This window comes from Sebastes fasciatus, chromosome 17 (assembly GCF_043250625.1).
Source record: "Sebastes fasciatus isolate fSebFas1 chromosome 17, fSebFas1.pri, whole genome shotgun sequence".
NCBI lineage: Eukaryota > Metazoa > Chordata > Actinopteri > Perciformes > Sebastidae > Sebastes > Sebastes fasciatus.
In genome coordinates, this window is record NC_133811.1 from 4,939,248 (window position 1) to 4,954,853 (window position 15,606).

The window sequence follows — 15,606 nt, forward strand, 5'->3', positions numbered from 1 at the left end:
GGTGAAAAATTTGATATTTTAAGAGTCTCGGGCTTCGCTGTTGCAAAATGCTCGCTAGCGCCCCCTAGGAAGTCGGAAAAATTGAGACCCCCTCTCCGGTTTCACCTACATGTATGAAATTTGGCAGACAGATGTAACATGTGGAGACGCACAAAAAAGCCTCTTGGAGGTATGCCCAAAACTCAACAGGGAGTCAACCATTTTTAATTCAATGTGAGATTTTCGCCAATTTTTTGCGTTTTAAAGGTTGTGTACTTTAACGAACTCCTCCTACAGATTTAATCAGATCGACTTGAAATTTGGTCAGGACCATCTAAAGATCTTAAGGATGAAAAGATATACAAATGGTGAGTTTTCACCGAACGACCGGACCGTGGTGTGGCGGCCATTTTGAGCCATTCGCCATGAAACAGGAAGTTGTTGTAACTCCACTGTATATAGTCCGATCTGCCCCAAATTTCTCAGGTATGATAAGGGTCCAGTCCTGAGGACATTTACATGCAATATAGACTCATAGCACAGCCCCAAGACGTTAGCCCCGCCCCCTTTCATAACTCATGAACCGTTTGTCATAGTCTTGTGGAAGGCGTCATTGCACTCGGCAGAGTTCCAGGTTCATTGTGCCTGGCCGCGTCAGAAGGTGTGAGGGCCCGTTCATCGCTAATCGCAGCTTTAATTATGACTGTTATCATATTCAACCTATGTGTATTATCTACAGTGCAATATACACATTACAGAAATGAGAGACGATCAACTATCAACTATTAGTCAAGAGAAAAGATTCAGAGGATAGTTTTGAATATAAAATATGAAAAGATATGAGCCACGGCGTTGTAAGTTACAGTAAATAACAGCAGGAGAACAGAACGGCAGAAGACCAACACAAAAGAAAGAAAATATGTATGATAAAAATATGCAAATGATGCAATCTGTGCACAAAAACTAAAAATGACAAATTACAAGAGATGGAGATCTAAAGCACACTCTGTTAGTCTTTAACTGCAAAAATGAGCAGCCTGTTCCCCCAGTTTGTTTAGACTTTCATGGCTCTGACATATTAGACTAATTTAAGACCAAACTGTGGTCGAAAAATAAGCAATGGCTCCGTGTCTGAGAGAGAAACAATGTTCCAGTTAACCACTCATTACCACCAAGGCTCAGGACTTTACATGTAATCCACTGCTTTCAAACCAACACACTGTAGCAATACACCATATGAACAGTCACCACTGATGCTAATTAAGCTTTATAGAAATTGCTGTGCCATATAGCCTTAAGTAAGCCCATACTATATGGTGTGCAAACAAATGAATGTTTTTCTTGACCTAAATCCTCCGTAAACACTTGCGGCTCGTCTATGAAATGTTATGACACTCCAGAAGTGGTTTAGAATAAATGAAGAGTAGTTTATTCCCCTTTTTAATACTCCTGCATAAGTGTAAACGGAGAGATCTAACTTATATTTCTACTGTTGGTGAACATAAGTGTCTAAACCGCGACTTTACACTACAAGAAGTAAGCCTTTCCCAGATTTGTTAAAGTTTAACTTATGCACATGAATGGTTGTGTAAAAATTAAAATACAACATCAAACTTTAATAATCAATTTGTCAGTAAATATTTCACTATAAAAGAGCATTCAGATATTGAGGAGGACTGGGATTGTGTGAAATAAACAAATGTCAGGGTTTCTGCCAGAATAACCCTTCTAGTAGAAACACAAAATACAAGTATGAACCTGATAATGAGCTTGATATGGGACCTTTAATGTAGATTGTGCTCAGATGGCGCATAAATAAAGTTGGGTTTAAAAAGATAAAAATGTATTGACAATCAAATATTTGAATTTTTGTAGTCAAACTCCTGTATGTATTATTTAGTTTGTCTCATAACAAGGTAAAAAAGCAATAAATGGAAAGACAGTCTAAAGATAATATAAAAGGTGATTAGTGCTAATGAATGCTTAATAGACCTATTATGCAGGTTTTTATGTGGCTGTTATAAATGTTTCATTAACAAGGTGAAGGTGTCACCCCGCATTTGTGTTTTTTTGAATAATGTCTTTTAAATAATGCACTTTCGGTGAAATGTTTCGTCCACCTGGAACAGACGTCAACACCTTGGGCGAAATTCATTTATTACCCACTACCGACTCCCTCTCCTCTCATTTATTTTTCCAATCCAAAGATGCGCACGATGAAATCGTATCAATCATTCAGATGTGTCAGCTCTGTACACACACCCCTCAGGCATGATATAAAACATTCTTCGAAGCAATATTCACTTGGGTTATCCAGTAGGACGGGGGTGGAGGGGAATAAAAAGCAAACCGACTCAGTCAAAAAAAACAAAAACTCATGAATATCAACATCTTTCACGGCTTTGAAGTGCCCTTTTGAATGGGAGATATTTGTCTCAGGCTCCTGTTGCAATCTCATCGAACCACACGGTGCTGGCCTTCATCTGTCCCTCCGATGCAGCGTCATGTCGGAGCGGCTGCAAAAAAAACAGAGAGAAACCTCGCACACCAATTAATACCTAAAGGGCCTCTCATAGAGTTCCCCCTCCCCTGCAATTACTGCAGTGTGTGCTCAGACTGCAACATCGTCTACCTGCGGAGAGCGTTGGATGTCCTCTTGAGCACGCTGCCGGTCTAATTCTACCAGCCTTTGTGAATGGGGTTCTGCAAGTAGCAGGTGTCATTAATTCAATTTCATTTAAAGGTTTTTTTTATACAATATTCAGAGCATTCAAAGATTGCCCCCTGAAAGTCGATGAGTCAAATCTCTTCTTTTTTTTGTAAGAGGCTAGATCTATGAAGAACTTTGTGATCTAGTAAAAAGTTTATTCATAAACAGGTCGGTTGTATAAATAGTAGGGCTGCAGTTTTTGATGTTGTACCAGGCTCAGTTTTAAAGCTAGACTAAAGTTACTGGCATCATATGAAACTAGAAAAACCTGAAGAATCCATTGGTACCAACCATGTCATATACTAGCTTGTTGTGAAGGAGGTCATGGCCATTTTCAAAGGGGTCCCTTGACCTCTGACCTCCTGAATGTGAATGAGTTCTATGGGTACCCACGAGTCTCCCCTTTACAGACGAGCCCACTTTATGATAATCACATGCAGTTTTGGGGCAAGTCATAGTCAAGTCAGCACACTGACACACTGACAGCTGTTGTTGTCTGTTGGGCTGCAGTTTGCCATGTTATGATGTAAGCATATTTCTTATGCTAAATGCAGTACCTGTGAGGGTTTCTGGACAATATTTGTCATTGTTTTGAGTTGTTAATTGATTTGCAATAATACATATATACATACATTTGCATAAAGCAAGCGTATTTGCCCACTCCCATGTTGATACTTGAAAAATCTTTCTTTAAAGGTCCCATATCATGCTCATTTTCAGGTTCATACTTGTATTTTATGTTTCTACTAGAACATGTTTACATACTTAAATGTTAAAAAAAAACATTATTTTCCTCATACTGTCTGCCTGAATATACCTGTATTCACCATTTGTTTGAAACGCTCCGTTTTAGTGCAATTCAACGGAATTGCAACGGAATCGCAACAGTATGGGTTCATGTTTACTTCCTGTCAGCTGATGTCATTCACATACACTGCAACAGGAAATAAACTGGGACACATTTAGAACGTTTACGTTTAAAACTGAGTAATGGTCTAAACATTGTAGATTTGTGACATCACAAATGGACAGAAATCCTGACAGCTTGTTTCAAAGGTACTGTTTTCTGAATACGGGCTGTGTGTATTTCTCCATGGGTTGAGCGTTTTGATACTTTAACAGAATTTATATAGCACTTAAACCTGCTTTATCAAAATTAACTTGATAATAACGCGTTAATGCAAATTTAACACCACCTGCTTTATGATATAAAAGACATGAAAATCTCACTTCTTACAATATGGAACCTTTAAGGTACATTTTGAACAGATGAAAACACATGTAATTAATTTGTGATTAATCGCAAATAACTATGGACAAACATGCGATGTTACAGTAAATGCATATAAACTGTGACCATTGCTGAGAAAATAATCAAGAGCCCCTTTCCCACATTTATCAAAATTGTCATTGTGTAAATATTTTGCAAAAGCACCAATGTTCAACCCCTAAAAAATAGTCGTAATATCGATATTGAGGTATTTGGTCAATAATATTGTAATATTTGATTTTCTCCACATCCCCCAGCCCTAGCAGGCAGTGTGGCCGTTACACTCCTGCGACAGCCACAGATACCAGATGTTTTTCTTTTTTTGTCAGAGCATTTGATCTTGTTTAGCTCAGGTTTTTTTGTGTTCTTAATCAGTTCTGATGCACTGCAGTCGCCTAAACTAAGCACAAGGCACAAGCAGCGACATGTTTCCGTTTTCAGGAAAATAATCTTGATAAAAAAAAACTATCAGTTCATTTTCCAAGTTGGAATCCACTCTATAAACTAAACTTGTGTATATCGCACGCCAATCTCCAGGCCTGTGGGCTGGATCTCGCCTCCAATGAATTTTTATCCTCTAGAAAGTGAATCCGCTGAAGCTGTCTCTCCGAGCTATATACGAGAATGAATAAAAAAGGAAATCTGTGCTGAAGAGAGACAATTCCAAAAGAGGTGGGAGACTGAGTACTTAAAGACGAGCCGGTGTCTCATTCGCCATTAGGCCCTTATGAATTTGACGACGAGCCATTTCCCACAGCGTCGGAGGGCCTAAGCAGCTTCTACGGAACCTGAGAAGAAATGCGAGAGGAAAATCTGTTTTGCAACTGGGCTTTTTATGTTTCCCAATTTACTGCACACAAAAAGTACACAGATGCAATACACATCATGATTATGCATGATGCTTGTGAAAGCCTTGCATGTGAGAAAACAGTCGGCTGGAAAGCCAAAATGCGACGTGAAAACTTTACTTCCCATTTTGTCAGCCTGCAGCAAATGTGCACGCCATCACCCCTCAAGGTTGAGGAACTCAATTTTAAAATTTTTTTTACTCATTCATTTGCAGCTGACGCGGGGGGAGCCTGCCAGAAAACTGACAGGAAGTGCTGAATGAATTACATTTCAGAGCGAGAGTTTTCTCCTTTCATCCCCTGCATGATGCCACAGCTCCTCCTATGCTCGGAGACTACTTGGAAGCACTTACTTGTGGGAACTAATGTTCTCTGTGATAAGGATCAAGGGATCTATTCATAGGTCCAGCTGCAAAAGACAAAAACACCTTCTGAGTTCCAAGGATAAATGAACTTGCGTTAAAAGAAAAGGTGCCAGATGAAAAAGTGGGAGCAAACGGGTCAAGATAAAAGGTAGAGGTGTCAATGAAACTCCTGCGGGGGGGAAGAGTCTTTCATCGCAAAAGGGATTCTCAAAGGCAGAAATCTCAGCACCAGGTAGAGAATCATCAATCAGTCATTCAGTTAAATGTAAATGTCTCGGCCCTTTTCTTCCCTTCTTCTACATGAGATTTTTCCTCCTAACAGCTGCCGTTGTAAATCCGCAGCAGCTGCCGGAGTCCAGCCGACGCAGTGTGAAGCCCTCTCATATCTCTTCTGTCACCTGAATTGTCTCGCAGCATAGCTGTGTTCGACAAACCGCAGCCCCCTTCATTTGTTTTCTCTCTGATCTCGTTCATCCATAACAAGCGAGAAGTTACAAATGTCTTCTCGGTCCAGCAGCGATGACTTGCCACGCTGTGTCACAAGTGTCACAAACAAAACAAAATAAAAACCACAGTTTGTTGTTGTTGCTTCGGGGAGGGGGGGAAGATGCTGCTGGGATGCTGTGAGTGCATTTTGAAATATTAAAGGTCGCTGTAAACTTGAGCGATGGGCATTTAATGATTTCTGGGAGTCTTTCAGAAGTCTAGATAGTTGCAATGTAATGTTATTAAATCTTTTTTTTGTTTTTGTTTTTTGCATTAGTTACTTGGTCTGCCAGAGAAATAGTTTGTTTCTGACATTCATTCGTGGATAAATGAACCTTGAAAACAGTTTTTGGTATAACATATACCAATGCCACAAGCCACTAACATTAACAAGCCACTTAGCAAAACAGTAACTACAGACAAAAACAACAAGAATCAAGGTCCACTTACTAGTGCTGAGAAGATACGCCTCCTGATTCGATACCATAACAATACTTGGGTGCAAATTCGATATGTTTTGCGAATTGTAAGTATTGCGATTCAATATTCCGATTTATTGTGATTATTGTTAACTTTTTTAACACTAGACCATGGGAACAAGTTGAGTCATACACTCTAGTTACTTTTACTCCCAAAATCCCTAAATCCCCAAATCAAAGAATAAAACATTTCCCTCACAATTTAGTGGTATTTTCTTTTTAATTTATAAGGGACATGTAATGTGTTAAACTTCTGGTGAATATAATCCAATCAATCTTATTTCCATAAATGTATTTTGTATATACAATACCGGTTAAACGGTTCATTATTAACATCTCTTATCATTGACAAGTAGACTTGGACCTTAAAGGTCCCATATTGTAAAAAGTGAGATTTTCATGTATTTTATGTCATAATGCAGGTTTAAGTGATATATAAATACTGTGAAAGTATCAAAACGCTCAATCCACAGATAAATACACAGAGCTCGTATTCAGCAACTGTGCTTTTGAAACAAGCCGTCAGGATTTCTGTGCATTTGTGATGTCACAAATCTAAAATATTTAGACAATTTCACAGTTTTAAACGTAAACATTCTAAATGTGTCTCAGTTTATTTCCTGTTGCAGTGTATGTGAATGACATCAGCTGACAGGAAGTAAAAATTGACCCAAGCTGTTTCCTAGCGACGCAATTCCGTTGCCATTCCGTTGAAATGCGCTAAAACGGAACGTTTCTGATAGAGGGTGTATACAGGTATATTCAAACAGACAGTATGAGAAAAATAATGTGTTGTTTGAACATTAAAGCATATAAACATGTTCTAGTTGAAACCTCAAATACAAGTATGAACCTGAAAATGAGCATGATATGTCCCCTTTATATTAAATCTGCATTAACTGATTTTTGGCCTCTTGCATGCATCGGAACACGTTGTAAACACAACATTGAGATTTTATCAAATTATAAAGTAGATATGGTGACCGCGTTAGCAAACAGTTGCCTATCCACACATCCAGCAGACACCGAGCAACACTATCATTCATTTGGAGTCATGTGTCTGACCAAGGGGTGAACTCAGGTCCAATATTCACCCTCTTTTTGCTCTGTTTTTGGTCTCCACCAACTCCTGCGAAATATATGTGGCTCTGTTTGCCAGTTAGTCATTAAATTTCTCTGCCATTTGGTGCTGGGTAATTGTATAGTGTATAGAGTGTTTTTCATTGTAAACAGCTGCCTGCTGTGGCTTCAAAACACCACATAACAGAAACAATGAGCTTAAAGATGCTAAAAAAAGCACAGTAGAACTGAGGGGAACTTTGAGTCAGGATAATCTGCTGGGGTTCATCAGTACAAGCAACACCTTTCACAATACATTTCTGTTGTTGATTAGTGCGGCTTTAAGATTTTTCTTTTGTTAACCCTCCTGTTGTCTTCGGGTCAAATTGACACGTTTTCAAACTTCATAAATATGGATGTCTTTCAACTAATTTTTCAGATCTTTTTTTTCAGACTTTTTCTGTCCGAAATTTTTCAAATCTTTTTTTTCAGACTTTTTTTTCAGACTTTTTTTGTCCGAAATTTTTCAAATCTTTTTTTTCGGACATTTTTCAGACTTTTTTTTCAGACTTTTTCTGTCCGAAATTTTTCAAATCTTTTTTTTCAGACTTTTTTTAGATCTTTTTTTTCAGACTTTTTCTGTCCGAAATTTTTCAAATCTTTTTTTTCAGACTTTTTTTGTCCGAAATTTTTCAAATCTTTTTTTTCGGACATTTTTCAGACTTTTTTTTCAGACTTTCTGTCCGAAATTTTTCAAATCTTTTTTTTCAGACTTTTTTTAGGTCTTTTTTTTTAGACTTTTTGTCCGAAATTTTTCAAATCGTTTTTTTCGGACATTTTTCAGATCTTTTTTTTCAGACTTTTATTTCAGATCTACTTTCCAGACTTTTTTTTGGGACATTTTTTCAGACTTTTTTTTCGGACATTTTTCAGATTTTTTTTTTTTTTTACTTTTTTTTCATATCTTTTTTTTCAGACTTTTATTTTCAGAAATTTTTCAGATATTTTTTTTCAGAAATTTTTTTCGGACATCTTTTTCCAGAATTATTTCTTTCAGACTTTTTTCAGATCTATTTTTCAGACTTTTTTTCGGACATTTTTTCAGAATTTTTTTAGATATTTTTTTTCAGACTTTTATTTTCAGAAATTTTTCAGAATTTTTTTTCGGACATCTTTTTCAGACATTTTTCAGATATTTTTTTTCAAACTTTTATTTTGAGAAATTTCAGATATTTTTTTTCAGAATTTTTTTTCGGACATCTTTTTTAGGTAAATCAGCTACACAGTAGGAACACTTAAATAGCCCTCATTTAAATTACTATGTACTAAAAGTTTAAATAAATCCTGTCCAACTGGGGGTTTGTTAACTTTATCTCAAATCTAGCGTAATGTGCTTTAAGGTGAGCTAACTTGGCTTGCCATAGTCAGCAAATTTCAGAAAACAGCATAAAAAGCGATTAAATACGTTATCTATGACCGGTATAATTTTACTAGGCAACTGTAAATATTGGGGTAATTTGGCAGTAATTCCAAAGAAATGTACTTGCTAATTATCACCTAATTACCATGAAATGTGCAGACCTGTAAAATAAAGCGTTACCAAAGTGTTTATAATACAGATAATCTGTTTCCATTAAAGTTTTTGCATTTTCTGTCTTTGTTTGGCGAAATTCAGGTTTTTCTTTTTCTTTTTCTTTTAAATGAGCAAAGTGAAACTGTCCTTAAAGCAGGCAGAAGGAAACATACTGACTGATGTGAGGCATATTTTATTAGGGACCCATTTAAGGCCTCACTGTCCAGCTAAATGTGCTATCGATGTCGTCCATCTTCTCTTCATCAGTTCAGCCACCTGCTGCATGACTGCCCTCGTATACTAGCTACAACACCTATATATCTACCTATATACAAAGCAGATAGATATAGATAAGATATTTTATATTTTATTCTCCCAGTAATGTTCAACCATCAGTCTTGGAGGATAAAAAAGGTGCTGAATAACATCCTCTGCTTTTATTTCCTTTATGTTAAAAGGTTACAGTAAAACCTCGTATCAACCCCAAAAGAAAGAATAATAAATGCAAAAGACGGAGCACTGGTTAAACATTTCTAGAACTTTTAAATATATTTTTGTTTCACAAGAACACTCAATTTTAAGGGAAAAATTTGCATTTGTGTTTCTTTCAGTTTGTAGATAAATGGATCTGATATGTCCGTATGGGTTTTACACTCCCAAAGGATTCAATGTAATTTTTTTGTGTCATTGTGTTAAAAAAAAAAACTAGTTTTTTTTATTTGAATGATTTCATAAATTGCAACTTTTTGTCCAAATGAAAAGAATACCATAAAATTTACCCCAACTGTTCTCTACATCTTGCAAAGTTAAAAAATAAAAGTGTTTTATTGTGTGTTTATGTGTGTTACAACCCGGAGTTGGTGTAGGGGTAAAGGGAGTAACATAGAGCCGATGTTATCAGGCAATCACTTGTTTATTGATGAGTGATTGAAATTAAAGCAAAATAAACGTACAATGGTTGAATTAATACTAAATAAAAACGAGGGTTTAGGGTGGCCGAAAAGGAGACAACGAAGGCACACACCCTAGCCCTGAACAATCCTAACACACAGACAAATTAAACAACTTCGCTATGCACAATTAAATATAAACAAACACGAGTACCTCAAACTAGTTAACATTCAATATCACAATCTAAAGTCCACTGACTCCAGTGGGACTTGTACACAATTTCTGGTTAACAATTCCACACAACAATCGAGAGGCACGGGGAACAGATCAATAATAATCACTGCCCGCCTGGGTCTAGTCACAGCTGGCCTTTAATGCTTTCCACGCGCCCCAGCCGGCTGGTGATTGGCTAATCACATGTCGTCAGAGGCAGGACCACAAACGGCGGGAAACGAAGGGCATCCACCTGAGGGCGTTCCGGAGGCGTCGCCCCGAAGGGAATCCCCAAGACGTGACGTCGTCTTGGAGAGACTGGACAGCAGAGCGCACTAAAAGAAGAGAGCACAGGGACCAGCGCCGCACAGCAACATACAACACTACAAACAATAACGAACGGTCACTTCTGCGACCGTAACAATGTGTATAAAAGACTTTTTGGCCGTTTTATGCCTTCATCATAGTGTTATTATTATTATTATTATTATTATTATTCATCTTAGTGACAGTGATGGTTGCCATAGCTACCGGGGCGCCACTGCACGCTGCTGTGTGCGCGTGTGTTCTATGTTCTACCTTTAGGATGTCATTCTAGAATTCTATGACGCATCACAGCCATTGTGGAATTCAGTAAGATTAGGACTCACCTTATTCTTAACTTGTTTTCTCAGAGCAAAATATCTTGCAAAACCGCCAAGAGACCAAAACTCAACGCTGAACATCCACTTCTTCATTGACACAATGTTATCAAACAGGCAAAGTGAAGGTAAAGAATTGTTTCTATCACAGATCTGTGAAACACACACTCAGTAAGCAGAGCAGCAATACCTCTGTATGGTTTCTGTTGGAACATATTCATATGTAACGTGATTAATCCTACCTTTGAGAGATTAATATTCAGACTGTGTGAGAGAGATGTTTCTAATCATTTTTGTCCAATGCAGTTTGACAAAATGTTAAAAACACTTTTCGAGAAAATTGAATCCAGTCATGGACATGAATTCCCTTTTGCACATTTCCTAATATAACTGCAAAGTTTCTAATCGTGCAAAAAAAACAACAATATGTTCAACTTGATGTTAGGTCAAATAGTTTTCTTTAATGACTTTCATGCACAGGTGGTAGTTCCTGTAAGCCTCTATTCAACTGGGTTAGGCAGTAATGGAGCACTGATTGAATTTATACTTATTCAAAAACTGACATTGAGAAAAGTAATAAAAGAGGATAAATATAATTATTTATATTATAAATATTAAAGAAAAAGTTACTTGTATGACTATGTGGAAAATAAACAGCAGTCTATATTCACAAAAAGAAGAGAAGATGGTTAAAAGGCTCATCCAACACAAACTACAACCTCAAAAATGGCTTTAGTTGAATCCACACATCTCTGACAGTGTTTTTTTTTTGGTTTCTGTGTGTCTGACACTCAAAAACACAAAACTATTGACATGCACTGAGTTGCTTCTTACAGTAGAAGTGTTGTAGTTAGAAAAGATAAAGTGTATGACATAACTTGTGTCAGTGAGTGACTGACCACCTCCTCTGCTCTCTTGTTTTGTTTACAGTCACGGTACGTAGAAGCGTTCGACTGACCAACGCAGGATATTACAACCATCTAGGAAAACCAGTCATTTCCTACAAGGAGACGGCTACGTACAAGTAAGCTGACGTGTGTGTGTGTGTGTGTGTGTGTGTGTGTGTGTGTGTGTGTGTGTGTCGCAGTCATGCTTGTATACAGTATGTTCTGTAGCATACACAGGCTATGTGTTTAACAGTCATAAGTTCTTCATTATACATCTTCAAAGCTCTCACTCTTTCTCATTTTCATTATACAATACTTTCAGAAAAGGGAGGTTTTCTCCAGACGGTCTGAGAAAGTCCATCGCCAAGAAAATCAGCATGGCCAGCGGGATCATAGGGGCCAACGGGGCCAACAGGGACAGCGGGGCCAGCTGGGGCAACGAGGCCAGCGGGGCCAACGAGGCCAGCGGGGCCAACAGGGACAGCGGGGCCAGTGGGGCCAGCTGGGGCAACGAGGACAGCAGGGCCAGCGGGGCCAGCTGGGCCAGCGGGGCCAACAGGGCCAACAGGGCCAGCTGGGCCAGCGGGGCCAACAGGGACAGCGGGGCCAGTGGGGCCAGCTGGGGCAACGAGGCCAGCGGGGCCAACAGGGACAGCGGGGGCAACCGGGCCAGTGGGGCCAGCGGGGCCAACAGGGACAGCGGGGCCAGTGGGGCCAGCTGGGGCAGCGGGGCCAACAGGGACAGCTGGGCCAGCGGGGCCAGCTGGGGCAGCGGGGCCAGCGGGGCCAGCTGGGGCAGCGGGGCCAACAGGGACAGCTGGGCCAGCGGGGCCAACAGGGCCAGCTGGGCCAACGGGGCCAACAGGGCCAGCTGGGCCAGCGGGGCCAACAGGGACAGCGGGGCCAGTGGGGCCAGCTGGGGCAACGAGGCCAGCGGGGCCAACAGGGACAGCGGGGGCAACCGGGCCAATGGGGCCAGCTGGGCCAGCGGGGCCAACAGGGCCAGCTGGGCCAGCGGGGCCAACAGGGACAGCTGGGCCAGTGGGGCCAGCGGGGCCAAAGAGGCCAGCGGGGACAACAGGGACAGCGGGGGCAACTGGGCCAGTGGGGCCAACGGGGCCAGCGGGGGCAACGGGGCCTGCTGGAACGGCATTATTCGCTGGCTGTTCTTCATGCTGCTCATGTGTCTTGGTAAGCGATCTCTCCTTCTACAAACAATCATATCTTGTTCATCAGCTTGTGTGTTTTATACTGTAGAGTGTCTGTCTTTTGAATTAAACATCACTGACCTGTTTCTCCAATACTTTGTTTCTCTCCATCCATCAGGAATTGTATACTTCACCCTGGCTCTATCCATGAACAGCATCTCTCTTGACTCAGGACCCTCAGCGTCACTTTTCCCATCAACCAAGCGGGATATGGTATGATCTTCTTTTTATTCTTAATGTGTACCTATAAAACACAATCACAGCCCAAATATGTTCTCACCTACATGCTGAAACACACAATGATGTCAACATCCACCATTCAAATTAATCTCCTGTCACTTACAGGCCTTGAGCACATATGAATGGATGGGGGAGCGGATGAGAATGCTGCAGGACAAGGTGCTGAGGTTAAAGCGGGTCAAGGAGCCACCAGGGGACACTATGCCCAACTTTGCCCTGGAGTCGCAAGGTGAGACATCTAAATCACCCTCATCATTTTTATCTGTCAGATTGTAATTCACACATGTGATTTTTAGTTTTGAGATCCCTTTTTCACTTTCTTTGTGTGTGTTTTTGTGTGCAGGGGCCCTTGTTTTAGCTCGATTGTCCTCGGAAACATACCAATGCACCGGACCAACCTGTTTTCTTTTATCCCTGACACCTCTTTGGAGACGACCTGTAGACCCAAGTATTGTGACTCAGGTAGGAACTAGGAACTACACACACAAAACACATGGCTATGCGGTTTGGCAATATCATCTAATGATTTGGATTGTTTTACTGTCTATTTTGTTATACCTCATACCATCTAAACTTTTTTTTATACTCTTTCATTCTTCAGGGAGGACCAATCGTGGTTGGACGCTGCTGGCAATTTGATGGTGAGCGTGGACATTTAGTCATAGCCCTGTCCCACCCAGTGACCATCAGCCATGTGACACTGGGTCACATTTCAAAGACCGTGTCGCCAACTGGCAGCATCTCGAACAGTCCAAAGATGTTTGCTGTCTATGTAAGTCACAAATTTAAAATTGTTACACTGCAGACGTCACATACACGGAGAACAACAAGGTGCTCAACTGGATCTCTATCTTTCTCTCTTGCAGGGCATGAAGACTAAAGAGGATGAAGGTACCCTACTAGGAACCTTTCTTTATGATCAGGACGGCGAGTCATTGCAGACTTTCAAACTGTCTGTGAGTATTACATCGTGCAACGAAACACATGCACCCACAAGCTAATATATCATAAGAATTACAGTTTGTCTGTCCTCATTGTAGGCTACTCATTATATCCCTTATTTCCCATCCTCTCGGTTTGTGCTCAACTAACTCTCTCTGTTCATTTCTCTATCTCTCAGGATCAGGAAGCAGGTGTCTTCAGCCATGTGAAGCTGCAAGTCGAGAGCAACTGGGGAAATCCTGACTACACTTGCGTGTACAATTTCAGGGTCTATGGGACCATATAGAAGACGGTGTTTGCTCCTATATGGGATATGGTGTACCGTGAGTGTTCACCATACTTTCTCCCAGCAAACCTCCTGCTGGGGAGAGGTGTGGTGCACCGTGAGTGTTCACCATATGAACTTGCTGGTGAGAGGTGTGGTGTACTGTGAGTGTTCACCATACGAACCTGCTGGTTAGAGGTGTGGTGTACCGTGAGTGTTCACCATACGAACCTGCTGGTGAGATGTGTGATGTACCGTGAGTGTTCACCACTCACGGTACATCACAGAGGTGTGAGAGGTGAGAGGTGTGGTGTACCGTGAGTGTTCACCATACGAACCTGCTGGTGAGAGGTGTGGTGTGGTGTACCGTGAGTGTTCACCATACAAACCTGCTGGTGAGAGGTGTGGTGTGGTGCACCGTGAGTGTTCACCATACGAACCTGCTGGTGAGAGGTGTGGTGTGGTGTACCGTGAGTGTTCACCATACGAACCTGCTGGGGAGAGGTGTGGTGTACCGTGAGTGTTCACCATACGAACCTGCTGGGGAGAGGTGTGGTGTACTGTGAGTGTTCACCATACGAACCCTGTGAGAGGTGTGATGTTCCCTGAGTGTTCACCACTCAGGGTACATCACAGAGGTGTGAGAGGTGAGAGGTGTGGTGTACCGTGAGTGTTCAGCATACGAACCTGCTGGTGAGAGGTGTGGTGTACCGTGAGTGTTCACCACTCACGGTACACCAAAGAGGTGTGAGAGGTGAGAGATGTGGTGTACCGTGAGTGTTCACCATACGAACCTGCTGGTGAGAGGTGTGGTGTGGTGTACCGTGAGTGTTCACCATACGAACCTGCTGGTGAGAGGTGTGGTGTACTGTGAGTGTTCACCATATGAACCTGCTGGGGAGAGGTGTGGTGTACCGTGAGAGTTCACCATACTTCCATAGTTTGAGGGCTGCACGGTGGCAGAGTGATCAGCACTGTAGCCGCACAGAGGAAGGACTGGTGATCGGTCTCTGTCTGTGTAGAGTATTCTCTCCGTGCATGCATGGGTTTTACCAGGTACTCTGGTTTCCTCCCATACACAAATAATAATAATGATTATTGTTCAATAAAAATCAAAAAAAATATTTCTGCTTGTTTTATCATCTATTTGAAACCCACAAGTGCAGTGAACTTGATACAAGTATAAAATAACATACAAATATCATTCTTCCATCTTACAAAAGCACATTATTGATCATGTAACAATTCCAACATATAATTTAACATTTACAAATTGAATAACAAACAACATAAATGCCAGATTCAGGTGATATGAAATAAAAAATAAACTTGAAAAACTTAACCTTGATGAATTTTGATTCCAACCATCAGAGTATGTAACACATTTAAACAGGTCATTTTAAAACTCACAGTATTCGGACAACCATGAAAAGTTTCTGTATCTCAATCTGTGGAGTGAAACTATGGAACAGTTTCACTGTGGAGCTAAAGCAATGTCCAAACTTAAACCAGTTTAAAATAAGGTATAAAGACATGATGTTCACAAGGTA

At 40.6% G+C, this 15,606-nt stretch overlaps 1 protein-coding gene across 39 annotated transcripts; it reads left to right on the forward strand.

The window, feature by feature from the left end:
• Nucleotides 1–10,487: 10,487 nt before the first annotated feature.
• On the forward strand, nt 10,488–15,398 carry LOC141754594 (uncharacterized). 39 transcript variants are annotated; one of them, XM_074613778.1, is made up of 13 exons: nt 10,488–10,642; nt 11,445–11,538; nt 11,724–12,592; nt 12,728–12,822; nt 12,955–13,078; nt 13,193–13,311; nt 13,451–13,621; nt 13,716–13,805; nt 13,970–14,213; nt 14,255–14,519; nt 14,561–14,611; nt 14,711–14,761; nt 14,818–15,398. In XM_074613778.1, the coding sequence occupies exons 1-9, from the start codon at nt 10,618–10,620 to the stop codon at nt 14,075–14,077; spliced, it is 1,695 nt and encodes a 564-aa protein (XP_074469879.1). In that variant the 5' UTR covers nt 10,488–10,617; the 3' UTR covers nt 14,078–14,213; nt 14,255–14,519; nt 14,561–14,611; nt 14,711–14,761; nt 14,818–15,398. The 39 variants fall into 39 exon arrangements, with proteins under 39 accessions (XP_074469879.1, XP_074469871.1, XP_074469865.1 ...); XM_074613770.1 differs by having other exon boundaries at nt 14,561–14,606; nt 14,650–14,761; XM_074613764.1 differs by having other exon boundaries at nt 14,255–14,611.
• The last annotated feature ends 208 nt before the right edge of the window (nt 15,399–15,606 follow it).